We start from the raw sequence: 12,764 nt of genomic DNA, 5'->3' as shown, positions 1-12,764 counted from the left end.
CAACTATCCATAAAATTCACTGATTCTTGTTCTCTCCAAAAATGGATGATAGAAAAAACAAATCATGAAATCATGATTTTCAGACTGGGAAAAAAATTATCTAATCTCTCATTTTCAAGACTAAAAGAATGGAGGCTCAAAGATGGTCGTGTCAACTGCAGGAAGTCCACAACAGTAAGGCCAGTGCTTTGGCTCAAAATCACTCTGATCTTTTCCCGAATTGTTCTTCCTAGCAGACCTTTCTGAAAGAGTTAAGGCCTTTGGGGCTTTGGGCTCAAAGGAGCGAAGCTTCTCTGTTTCATGATAAAGGTGGTGGTTGTTTACTTCAATTGGATGCCTGAATTTAGAAAACTAAATAGCTTCTGCTATTGATCAATGAGGACCTACATTCCATTTGGAATGGCCCAGCTCCGAGCCTGCGCAGTTCTCAACTACAAGTAGTGGAATGATTTACAGCAGATCTCCAGGCATTGCTGAGATAATCTGAAATTGACTATCAAATTCTAAAGCATGATGATCATGTCTAATACAGAGTTGGAGGACTGGAAGAGCCTGTGCGGTCTGTGAACAGTTGGAGTGACTTGTTACGTTACAGTGGGCATGTGTGAAGATGCCTCCACCTTCCATCCTCACCAGCTGCGATTCTCCCTTGCCTGCTATTTATATGAAACTCCTGGGAAAATGGCTATAGATGTGGAGGAATTCATGGGATGCATTGTCTATTTGAATCAATTCCTGTACAAGTTCACACTGAAGGAAAATTTGAAGATTAAAATTTGAACCTATTTATGTTGAAGATTAAAAGTTGAACCTATCTCTTCATTCTCTCAACTTAGTGTCTTGACCTCATTTGACAGGAACAAATTCTGAAGAACCACTAATTGATGAAAATTATCAATGGCCACCATGACGACTCTTTGCTACGATCCATGAGTCTGGTTGTGAGTGTGTGTGTGTGTGTGTGTGTGTGTGTGTGTGCGTGTGTGTGCGCGCGCGCGCGTGCATGCATGTCTTCCTGTCTGTGTGTGCACTCGGGCATGCACGCACATGCTCTGGATAAGATAATAGAAAGATAATTGGGCACCTATTTGTCTGATGAAGAGGTCTAGGTGCAGGCCTTTGCCATGGCCCCTTCTGTTAATTTGACCTTTGATAAATTTAAATTACATAGGCTCTCTGCTCCTACTATGTGTGCTGAAGTAGCCTCTGACCTATGAAAAGAGAGTAGCAATGCTTAACTCACAGGAATGAAGTCCTGGATCTGATGCACAGGATTCAACATCTAACAGCTATTGCTTCTTAAACTCGCTGAGGAGACTTATCTAGAAATGATTCAACAGCAGTTTATAGCATCGTTCTAAAGAAGTCCATGTGTAGAATGTGGTCTCGTTTACCCAAAGTGACCTGGATGCTTAGGAGATCATGATTTCCAGAAATTAAAAGCCAAAATTATACTTACAATCCATTTGTCTTGAAAAAAAAATGATTCTTGGCACATGCTTAGGTTTCAAGGTTAAAGTAGAGAGTGGGCTTTGCTGAGGTAACAGTCTCATCTGCAGCTCTGTCAAGTGAAGGGTTTGTTCTGACTTTCACATAAGCCTAAAACTCTATAAATGGAGCAGTCTTTTGAGAAAGAAAATTAATTTTTTTGAGGGATGTTGAAATAAGACTTTGGCTAGGAATAATTCCATTCCCTACTGTTAAAAGCTATAGCATTGGAGAAGTATTAGATTGTGACTTATCCAAACCCCTGAAATTACTTGAAATATTCTTGAAGAGAACTGAGTACCCTTACATCGCACTGACAAGCAATACGATTGTGCGTCAGAAGCCAAGGTGTGTCAGATGTCTGGGTGATTACTGTGCTGGTGAGGACGAGGCGGAGCGGTTAGCTAGCTTCATTCCATGGAACTGCCATGTTTGCAATTTCCTTTCTTTTCTTTTCTTTTTTTTTTTTTAAGATTTATTTATTATTATATCTAAGTACACTGTAGCTGTCTTCAGATGCACCAGAAGAGGGCATCAGATCTCATTAAGGATGGTTGTGAGCCACCATGTGGTTGCTGGGATTTGAACTCAGGAACTTCGGAAGAGCAGTCTGTGCTCTTAACCACTGAGCCATCTCTCCAGCCCACGTGATTTCTTTTAATACCACTGCCTATAATGATAGGAAGTTACTTTTTAGTCTGAATGCAAGGTCACAGACATTCTAAAAGATGTACACTTCCCTTGTAGGTGCTTGAGACAACAGGCAGAAGGATGTAGCAAATTTCCCAGGGCTCATGGGAAGGGAAGTATGTAGAAAAGAGAAGGCAGCCAGGAAGTGCTTAGTGAAGGCCTCTTCTCCTATACTGTCAGGGTTTTTCTGTGGGTCAGTGCTGGCTGGAGCTGGACCTGGTCAAAGAGGAAAGAGAATGGTCAACACTCTTCTAAGATTTACTCAAATGTGTGCGTGTGTGCCTATGTACATGTGTGTTGGAAATCCTCCAAGTCATAGTGATTTTGTCATGTGTTAGACATGTTGATTGCATTGTTGCACATAAAAATGTTTGTGGTGTTGCTCAGTACCCGGAGCCATTGTTATGTATATGGGAAAACTGAAGGTCGGGTGCTAGTTTTATTCCACCCCATGCTGGTAAGAAGCATTGAGACTTGAACCAGGGTCTGTCTGCATCTAAAGCCTATTATCCATAGTAATAGTTCCCAAATATTTTGATATTCTGGACTCCTTTATTCTAGCTAATTGTTGTGAACTTCAGTAAACTATTGTTGCTTATTATGAATCGAGTCCTGTAATGTTTACCATGCTAGCAACTATGACAGATTTTAAGTTCACTTAATATGTCATACTTAGTGGCAAACTTTTCATAGATAAACATGAATATTAGCACATGTAACATTTTGCGAAATGTAACTCTTTAACAAAGTAACAAACATTCTCTGTAAAGAATAGCTTTTTATTTCCTTATGAAAATACTTGAGAGTCTTCTTTCATATCTTTGCAATAGAAGGCAGCTGGGTGTTCCTGACACCACGTTCAGCTTGTTTTGATATTTATTTTTGTTTGGCGCAGATGAAGAACATTTGGAAAATTTGAGTTCTTAAGTGGCCTTTTCAGATTGCTGTAGAGATTCTTCTGATAGCACCTTAAAATCCTCTGAGTGACAGTGTCTAACAGTGCTAACACTGTAGTGTGTTCTGTTAAATTCTGTCTCACTGTGTCATGCCCTGGCTGAACCAATGGCTCCTGTAATATGAGTTTTCAAATGATCCTTTGGAAAGCAGGCTCCCTGAGGTACTCTGCTCTTTCCAGTGCTGAAACATGTCATTCTGTAATGTGTTGTTGTTGTTGTTTGGGACAGGGTTTCTCTGTATAGTTTTGGAACTTGCTACTCTGGAGACCAGGCTGGCTTTGAAATCACAGAGATTCACCTGCCTCTGCCTCTGAGTGCTGGAATTAAGTGTGGGCCACCACTTCCCAGATATAATTTTTTTTTTTTTGAAAATCATTTTGGTTAATAATTACCACTGCCATCAGGAGTGGCACTCCTACACTTTTATTTATCATAAAGCTATGAAACTAGGGCAAACACAGGTTTCCTAAATTCTTCATTTTGTTTAAGCCGAAAATGTATCACTAGTGACCGATACTGTTTTCCCCAAGGCACCAGGCTGACTTCATTCATTTGTGAGGGGCTGACTTTCAATGCCCCGAGAAAGGTATCATCACAGTTTGTAAGTCATTTGCCAGTGCACTGGCAGTCCATGAAAAAATATCTCTTTCCTTGCCCCTCACAAATCTGTCCAGATGCATGGGTGGGGAGCAGATGGTTCTCATGTGGCTTCTGATTTTTGTCGTAAACAAACAGAAAGATGTGTACTCACCATCCAGCTTTAATGAGTCACTTGATTGAGGTCGTTCTTCGGCAGGAATGCTTTTGCCCCAGCATTGCATAGAGTATACAATGTGATAAACAGATCCATGTGGTCTCAGTGGTATTACCCAGTCTTGTTCACCGCAAAGGAGACATAGTGTGTCAGGGTCACTGCGTTAGTTAATTGTTTTATTTATTTATTTTTACTTAGTGTTTTTGTCTTGAAAGTGCTGGTAGTTTAAACCCAAGGCTTTGCATGTATCAAGTCTTAATACTTTTTAGGAAACTGATTAACCCCAAGAGATACGCTGAGAGACCTTTAGGACTCCTAGCAGTGATGGCTCCGCTTTGAGAACTGGGCTGCTGCAGGGCAAGGTGCAGTCGTGTGGGTGGGTGACCAAGGTGGGCTCTGGGAGATGCTGACCTTTCTTTTGTCCCCCTAGTTTTTCAGCAACTTTCATTTCAGCTGTTCAGCTGACAATTAGAGTTTTCTCTACAGGAGCCTGGCAATGGGAGTAACACTTGTCTCTCTCTTTTGTACATCTCACCATTTGCTTGACCTTGGAAGTTGTACACTAGTAGGGGCTTTTAAGATAATTTTCTGTGTGAAGAAATTTGGCCTTAAGATTTTGGGGGGCAGGGGGAGCAAAACTTTGAAATCAGGCTGTGAGCAGCCTAAACTTCAGTACTGATTTATTTGTGTTTGCACGGAAAGCCCTTCTTTGGCTACAGCTCCCCCTCACCCCCCAACCTTTTCTCATTATCCCTGTCTCTCTAAGCTTCCAAGTGTCTGATTTAGAATTTGCCTAAATTCAAATTTACAACATATGGTAATCACATTTGAATTTGCAAGGCACTCAGGAAGTAATACATGCTGTCAGAGTCAGAAATAATTCTGTTTTCCAAAACCTATAATCACTCAATTTGAAACTGTTTGCCTATTGGCAACATATAAAACAGCATAGGACATGCTCGGGGAGGAGAATGAAGCTCTACAGATGTGCCAGGCTCAGTGTATGATCAGATACATAAATTACAGCGTAAAGTATGTAGCTGCCCTCCCCCTTATTTCAGTTTACTAATGTTGTGGGAAAAAGGGCATGTATGGAAATCAGAAGACAGCTTGTGGAAAGCAGTTGGTTCTTTGTTCTATTGTGTTGGGTACCAGGGATTGAACTCAGGTTGTTAGACTTGGAGGCAGGGTCTTTACCTATTGAGCCAAGTCTCTGGTCCCCATATTTCTTCGAATCCCTGAGATTTAAGACATTGAGTTAACATCTGCCCTTTGACTGTCTACCTATTTTCTTTCCTTCCTCTTCTAGGTTTTTTTTTTTTTTTGATGATCACTCTGGACTGTTCTTCCCCCATGCAGAATTTCCCAGTCAGAAGAGGTAACAACTCCTTCTGATGGGAAAGAGAGAGGTCTGACCTTTCTCATAATCCATACCCTTACTGTGGAGTCACTTAGCTAAGTGAACATCATGAGGCAAACTGATCAGTGGTGATGTCTCAGTCTTTCCTAAATCGCTTAGGCTTATCGGAGTGACATTAAATACCCAAGGAGGATCCTACACGTTAGGATCGGAATCCATTCTGTGACATTAAACCAGGGGCAACTCATGCTACGTTAGGACATAAGCTGTGGGTTTCTGTCTCACTTTGCAAATGATCTTTCTGGTCCTTTTTGCTCATACATCAATTGGGATGTTGAAGGAAAGAAGCAAATTTAGCTTGTTCTTACATCAGAGTCTACCACGCACATGATCACATTGAATCAAAGGATTTATAGGCCTGCTGCCCTTGGCTATTTCCTGCTTTGTTGAGGTCAAATTTCCTCCTTGTGCAGGTGTGGTGGTGCCAGTGGTGTATGGTAGCAGGTATTCATGATGTCCTGGGACATCTGTGCTCTTTGTGGAGGTGTCTGCAGAAGGAACTTCAATGGCTCTTTTTCCCAGACACCCACGTAAATAAGCAAGTAAATGGAATATGTGAAACTGAGCCTGCCCTGAAAAAGACAAAACAAAACACCCTGGATTTTAGTGGTTCTTTTTCATGTTAAAATGACACGCATCTCTGTGGAATGTTTTTTGCCTTGTTCAGTCAGAGCACTGGGGCAGAGCAGTGGAGAATCGAAGAGGAGGGAACTTAGGGTCCTGATGACATAGTAGCACAGGAGTGCTGGCATTCCCAAGCCCCCCTGCCAGTTATATGAAATATCTTGTCCTCACTGTTTCTAAGCTCCTATCATTTAAAAAATTTCAGTGTCCCTGGAGACTTTGTTGCATAGGGGGGGATTAAATAAAGTATCTATAAGTAGAGGTGGTGAGATCATGTGTGTGTTTGTTCTGGAAACTTCTCTCTCCACCAGACGACAGTCCTGTGAGCTGTGTTTAGGTCTACTAACAAAGCTGCTTTGTGAGACTCAACAGATGGGGTTTCTTTGCCAATGTGTTGCCACTCTAGGCTCCTCTTAAATGTTATGTTTGCACACAGCTATGGGTAAATGTACATCCTTTGTGGTAGCTGACTGACGTACTTGGAAGAGTATAAGTCAGGGTGTCTGGTTTCCTACCTTCCTGACTCCTGATACTTCCTGTGTACTTGAATCTGCATCATCAAGAAGGGCCAGGAGAAAAAGTAAAGAGCAGAAAAGAAACCAATCAAACGTGCATACATACATACATACAAACAAACAAACAAACAAACAAACAAGGGAGCTGGAGTCTCCTAGGTTCTTCTTGTGCCACAAGCCTCTCCAGACACTGTCCTTCCTTAGACACTTGGAACCATTGCTCTGCTGCTGTTACTTATCCTAGCTAAGCAAGCACGGCTTCCACAGTAGCTCTGGCCATCCATAGCCAGGCAGCCTTTTCACAGTGTTCCCAGAGGGACACAACCATTTTGGGTTGTACTGTGTGCCCGTGTGTGGTCATAGTTGTTTCAGCCATGCTTTAAACCTATTAGTTGTTGGAGTTTCACACTGAGTGATGGCTTCTTCTGATATCTGCACAGTCCCTGATATCCTCACAGTCCCTGACATGCACACAGTTCCTAATATCTGCACAATCTCTGATATTTGCGCAGTCTCTGATGAAGAATAGGTGGGAAGGCCCATATAAAATTAGGTGAGAGAATTTTTTTCCCCAGGCCTTAAACATGCCAGTTCACTTGTTTCTTGGAGTCACTCTGTACAGCAGGTATAGATGTGTGTGTCTTTTTGATGAACTGTTAGAGAACACTCAAATGCAAGCTATAAAAAGGTTTAAGAATAATCCTTAAAGGTATTTGTCATGTGTTAGTCCCGCTGATGGTCTGCGGTACCTGCAGTCTTTTCAAGGTTTTCATACTCATGGAAAAAATTAAGCAAGTCATTATCCCTATTGAATTTCCAGAAGTCCGTAAGATTGGCCTCTCTCTTTGGTGGTTTCGTGGTTTCTCCGGCTGGGTATGCCAAGAAGGATTGAGCATGGATTTGGAGTCATGCCTGGATCACAGTGGCTATGGCAGTGTGTTCCCAGGCTGCCTCATTCCCTGTCTAGTCTTGGCTCTTTCAACAACAAGGCTAGAGATCATTTATGGTTGAAAAGTACATTTAGACATATTCCTTTTCTTAGAAACCTCTTTAAAATTGGTTGTCGTAAGTCTTCAGACAGTCAAATTCAAGGCTGACATGTGAGTGCTTTTTTCCTCTTTTTTGTTTCATGTAGTGACCTATGGTGTTCTCTCTCTCTCTCTCTCTCTCTCTCTCTCTCTCTCTCTCTCTCTCTCTCTCTCTCTGGCAGATTTCTTTGTGTAGCCTTGGATGTCCTGGAACTCATTATGTAGACCAAGCTGGTCTTGAACTCAGAGATCCTCTTGCCATTGCTTCCTGAGTGCCATGACTAAAAGTGTGCATTACCACTGCTTGGCATAATCTATGGTTTTCATATCCTATCCAGAAGTGACTGCTTCCTGCAAAATAGTCAGTCTTCTTCTGTATTTCCTTTCAGACTTTAGATGTTTCAAGAGAAAAAATGAATACTGTCCACTGTGACCTTTCTATAGACCCTTGATCAATGTCACCAATGTTTTTTTCCTTTCTTTCTCCAGATGGGTCAGAGAGTTTTTGAATGAAGAAAACAAAGGCCTTGATGTTCTTGTGGAGTATTTGTCTTTTGCACAGTATGCAGTCACGTAAGTAAACATAGCTGGCTTGCATGTCACTTTCACAGGGTGAGGTGTAGCCTGGTGGTAAAATTCCATACCTCACTGAAGGCAGAAACCCACAAGGAGGGTGTGTGGCGCTTACAGAGATTTATCTCTGATTTTGTAGCTCAAACCAGCCACATAATTAGCATTATAAATGCCTTCAAGGCAGAATTAAACCAGGCAAGTAAAATTCACCTTTAAGACCTTTGTCTTACGCTAGGGATCAAGCCTAGGACTCGGCTTTGCCGCTGAGCTATAGCTATAATGCAGAAGACTTTCTGGAGGGCTTGGGTCACGTGACTCTGTGTGGTAGAACACAAGGGTGGTAGGTGATTTGTTACTGAGTAAACAAAAGAGATAGCAAAAAAAAAAAAAAAAAAAAAAAGAGTGTCCTTTCACTTTTTATTAAATGTCAGTGTTCTGGGGATTGAAGCAGGTATTGGTGCATGCTGGACCCATATTGTACCACTGGCGCACACCCGACCCTGTAATATAGCTGGGGTGTAAAGCCTTCCCTTATCATGTGTTTATCTCGGCAGTGAGAGGGAAGTGATAAAGGTGCATTTGTGTGTGTGTTGGCAAATGAGCAGATAAGGATGCAGCATTAGACACCAGCTTAGTGGCCCCAGAGGAGGGAAGACTGGTGTTCCCCTTTTACTGTCTTAGACTTGCAGGCTTTGGTTTTCTGCCCCATGCAGGAATAGTACTGGAGCCTCGAAGGAAAAGATTAAAAAGATGCAGAGCCATGTTATTCCACCTCACTCTCCATGTTCATGACTTCTGGGATGATTTATAACAGGACTACACAGTGTAGAGTAGACAGAGACATTCTCCTTTCAACATTTATCCTTTAATCAGGAAAGAGTCCAAAATCTACAGATAGTCTTACGTTTGCAGGGCGAGGCAGTATTGATGCTGTGTTTTTAATTAGACAAGAGAGATGCTTCAGACAGATGCTTCAGCCCAAGAGCTATTTGTTTTGTTTTGTTTTGTTTTTTTTCTGGGTTTTTTGTTTTTTGTTTTGTTTTAAAGAGAGGCTCTCAGGATGTATATACAAGGCTAGCTTTAAACTTGTGGTAATCTTCCTGCCTCTGCTTCTTTACTTTGTGAATGTATCCAGTCTTTTTTTTCAAAGGCAGACTTAGTTAGTTTGATTTTATATATGTGGATATTTGACTACATACATGCAAGTGTACTCCCTCTATATGACCATTGCATAGAAGAGGGCATTGGATATTTTGCAGCTGGAGTTACAGACATTTGTGATTTGTCATGTGGGTGCTAGGAACCAAACCTAGGTCCTCTGCAAGAGCATCAGATACTTCTCTTTAACCCCATTCTTCTCTCCAGCCCCTCCATTCTTCTTTTTAATAGTAACAACTTGTTTCCAATATTTACTCCCTCCAAGGAGTCTGAATCCCTGGCTGGGTATTTTTCTCTGATTTCCACCCCTTTTCAGTGCTTGTGAAGAAGAAACTACAATTATTCTTTTCTTAGTTTCATGGTGATTAACCAAATCTGATACAATAGATTTCTATCTTGATACCTCTGATAATAGTATAAAAAATTGTTTCCTGAGATGGAATATGCTATAAACACTAGGAATTATATCAAAAGGATATTTCTCATCTATTTCTGTTACTTCTTATAATCTTATAATCTCCATGACAAATCATATATTATGACAAAATATGTCCTCTTATGAAGTTTAAAATCTAAATACATATTTATATCATTTAAGGAAGACTAAGAAATTATTTGTTATATTTAATGAATCCTTTACTTACTTGAGAAGAGGGCTTGGAAGCCAGATTTTCTCAAATATGGCCTCCTGTTGGACTAGTAGGGACAGGTCTGTGGTACTGTGCAGGGATTCTGTGTTAGCTGCACTTGAACCTTTGGCTTTGTTTGAGGACGTTAGCACAATACACTTGTGTATTGATTTTAGTTTTGTTTTGCCTTATTAGATGATGTTATATAATTTGTCTTTATTTTGAAAATTCTCAGTGTTCCCTGGTATTAGTGATTTCCCCAATCCATGGAATGAGAGACAACTGGCTTTGAGTCTGTCTGAAATAGAAGCGTCCACCAGTTCACTAAAGTGTGTGTTTCTTGCATTTTGGTCCCAGGCACATAGGGAGGGGTGAGAGGACTGTCGAGTGAACTTTGCTGAGGGGCGTGTGACATGTCCACACCACGAGAGCTCATCATATGCTCCTTGAAGTCTGCTCCATCTCAGTGATAGCCTTCTATTTTACTACCTCAGGTTTTCTTAGACTACCCTATTCTTCCTTTCTCCTCTTCAATCTTATTACAACACAAAAGTCTGGGATCAGCCCCACATGCCACAGAGCCCCGACTCTGCGCGCCTGTCCCTGATTTGTGACTAACCTTCAAAACTAGATCATATCCCCTAGTCTTTAGGTGGCCGTTCTGATGATGTTTTTTTTTTTTTTTCTGGCAGCCATGCTTTCTAAGCATGATTTCCAGCTCACAGTACTTTCTCTTCCAGCTCATTTGTAGTCTTTTAGAGAATATTAACGTGTAGCTGCTGTCTCATTGTTCTGGTGTCTGATCGGTCAGAACTGAGGCTAGAAACACTGCAGTGTTCTTAGGAGAAAGCAGATCAACTAACTGTGTGAGGGAGGAAATGCATGGGATACAAAGGCCTGCTTGTTTAAAGACTTGGTTCCTAAGGCTACGAGAGAATAAGCAACTCCACTGGCCACTTATTCCAACATGGTTAACATGAGTAATAACCTCAAAAAAATGTCAGAGGAACAACAGTCTCACTTTAAAGAGCACCACATTGAGAATCGAGTCCAAAATCAAAGTCAGTCCATAGCTGCACTGCTAATGCATCACATATGGTTGGAAAAGGACTTGCTAACACACTAGGAGAAAACGCTCAGTGAAAAAAACTGATGGGTAGGAATGAATTAGTATAAGCCTAACATATCTGCTTGTTAAAGCAAAATGAAGACAGCTGTGAGAGCTCTTTCTCTCTTCCAGCATGGCAGCCCAGTAATTGGTAAGCCAGCAAGGAAGATGCAAGCAATATACAGTGACCCAATGTTAGCTGTTTGTTGCTAATGATTCTTTTGCCAGACCCAGTGTTTGTAATCCTCACATTTTCAAAACTAACACTGAGACCACAGAAATTGTTATGCGTTTCCTTGTTATGCGTCTCGTGTTCTGGTGAAGGATGCGGTGAAGGAATAGCAGGTTGTGTTTGTCCACGTCTGTGTCTGGAAGTTAGTGTCTCGGTTTTGAGTAGCATTCCTTTTTTGTTTTAGTTTTGACTTTGAAAGTGTGGAAAGTACCGTGGAGAGTACGGTGGACAAATCAAAGCCCTGGAGCAGGTCCATCGAGGACCTGCACAGAGGGAACAACCTGCCCTCACCTGTGGGCAACAGTGTGTCCCGCTCTGGAAGACATTCTGCACTTCGGTAAGTGCCTTAATCAGATGCTTTGGCATGGCAGGATCATCTCTCCTCTTCTCATCTTGAGTGGACATCCGTGTGTCTTTCCAACATGGCCCTTTCTTCTCCGGTGAATCTAACCAACAGTTTAGTAGGTGTTCATGGCCTGCTCCCTTGGTTCTATTCTCTCACTTTATGTAATCCTTCTTAGAAACGCCATCTTGTGATTCAGCATAGAAGGTAAGGAGCGTGTGCCAATTAACACACTGAAGTAGTCTCTGGCAGGTAAGTTCCCATGGATGTGGACAAAGTGACCCCAAAACCGCTTTCAGGGCCGAGGCTACACGTTACACTATGAGCTTTTAAGGAGCCCCTGTAGCTCCTCATCTGTTTGTGCTGCCCTCTCTTTCCACAGGTAGCTCAGGTGTGTGCTGTGTAGGGTGTGGTTATGCTTGTATGTCACAGTGTTAAGAAGGCATATTTTTATAATGAAGGGCTACTAGCCATGTTCCTTTGGTCAGGTATGCTTCGTGTCAACCTGACATCTTCTACTAATGATTGCATCTTACAGCTCCTGTTGAAATGGTAGGATGCTGCGGGAGGATCTGCACTGACCACCTGTACCACTGCTGTGTGCAATCTCGTGTTGTTCATTCAGACCTGTGATCACTCACTAGGTGGAGAAATAGCTTTTATAACTTTGAAGCACTGTACTTAGCGCTCATCTGTGAGGAAGTTAACACTCCTGCTAATAAAGATGAAAGTCATACCAATAATCAAGTTGTTGAAGGGTTCTCAGACCCATGACTTGAATACAGACTGGTGTGGTAAAGATCTTCATTCCCAAGTGCTGTTCACTTTCTGTGACTTACTAAAACCTTCTCCTGTGTTTCTGACATGACCTGGCAAGGCAATGTCGTATAAGTGTTTCAGATCACTGTGGGTTTGGGTCACAGAGTGCACGTGTCAGGTTGGAGCCCATGAGCCTGTGGCTTCCAGACATTTCCCAATTGGCTGTGCTTTTATGACCTTTTACTTCTTTGACTTGGGCTTTAGTCATGTGGGACGTTTAAGAAAATGTCCTTCTCTGTAATGAACATCAGTTCTGCTGATGAATTTGATGCGTGACTATGATGTCTCCAATAAACCGTTCCGATTTCCTTGTTGAGCAAATGCTAAAATTTTTGATGAATTTAGGATAAATTGATTCAGAAATAAAAGAACAGTGTTCTAACTCACCTCTCGGTGTTTGTCAGTGGGCCAGTGGCTATGTAACCTG

The 12,764-nt window shown here is 41.7% G+C and overlaps 1 protein-coding gene across 5 annotated transcripts in view; it reads left to right on the top strand.

The window, feature by feature from the left end:
• The window catches only part of Fmnl2 (formin like 2), a 278,573-nt gene that overhangs the window by 188,832 nt on the left and 76,977 nt on the right, over positions 1–12,764 (top strand). For 4 of the 5 annotated variants that reach the window (XM_085834909.1, XM_085834912.1, XM_085834910.1 and 1 more), the window contains exons 5-6: positions 7,965–8,048; positions 11,360–11,512. In XM_085834909.1, the coding sequence (XP_085691035.1) occupies positions 7,965–8,048; positions 11,360–11,512 (237 nt within the window). The remainder of the gene's footprint in view (positions 1–7,964; positions 8,049–11,359; positions 11,513–12,764) is intronic. The other variant, XM_085834913.1, reaches the window with a different exon arrangement.

Source organism: Mus caroli, unplaced genomic scaffold (genome assembly GCF_978045245.1).
Source record: "Mus caroli unplaced genomic scaffold, Mus_caroli_1 scaffold_2, whole genome shotgun sequence".
NCBI classification, from domain to species: domain Eukaryota; kingdom Metazoa; phylum Chordata; class Mammalia; order Rodentia; family Muridae; genus Mus; species Mus caroli.
The sequence above is the reverse complement of the archived record's forward strand: the minus strand, read 5'-3'. Positions and strand labels throughout refer to the sequence as shown.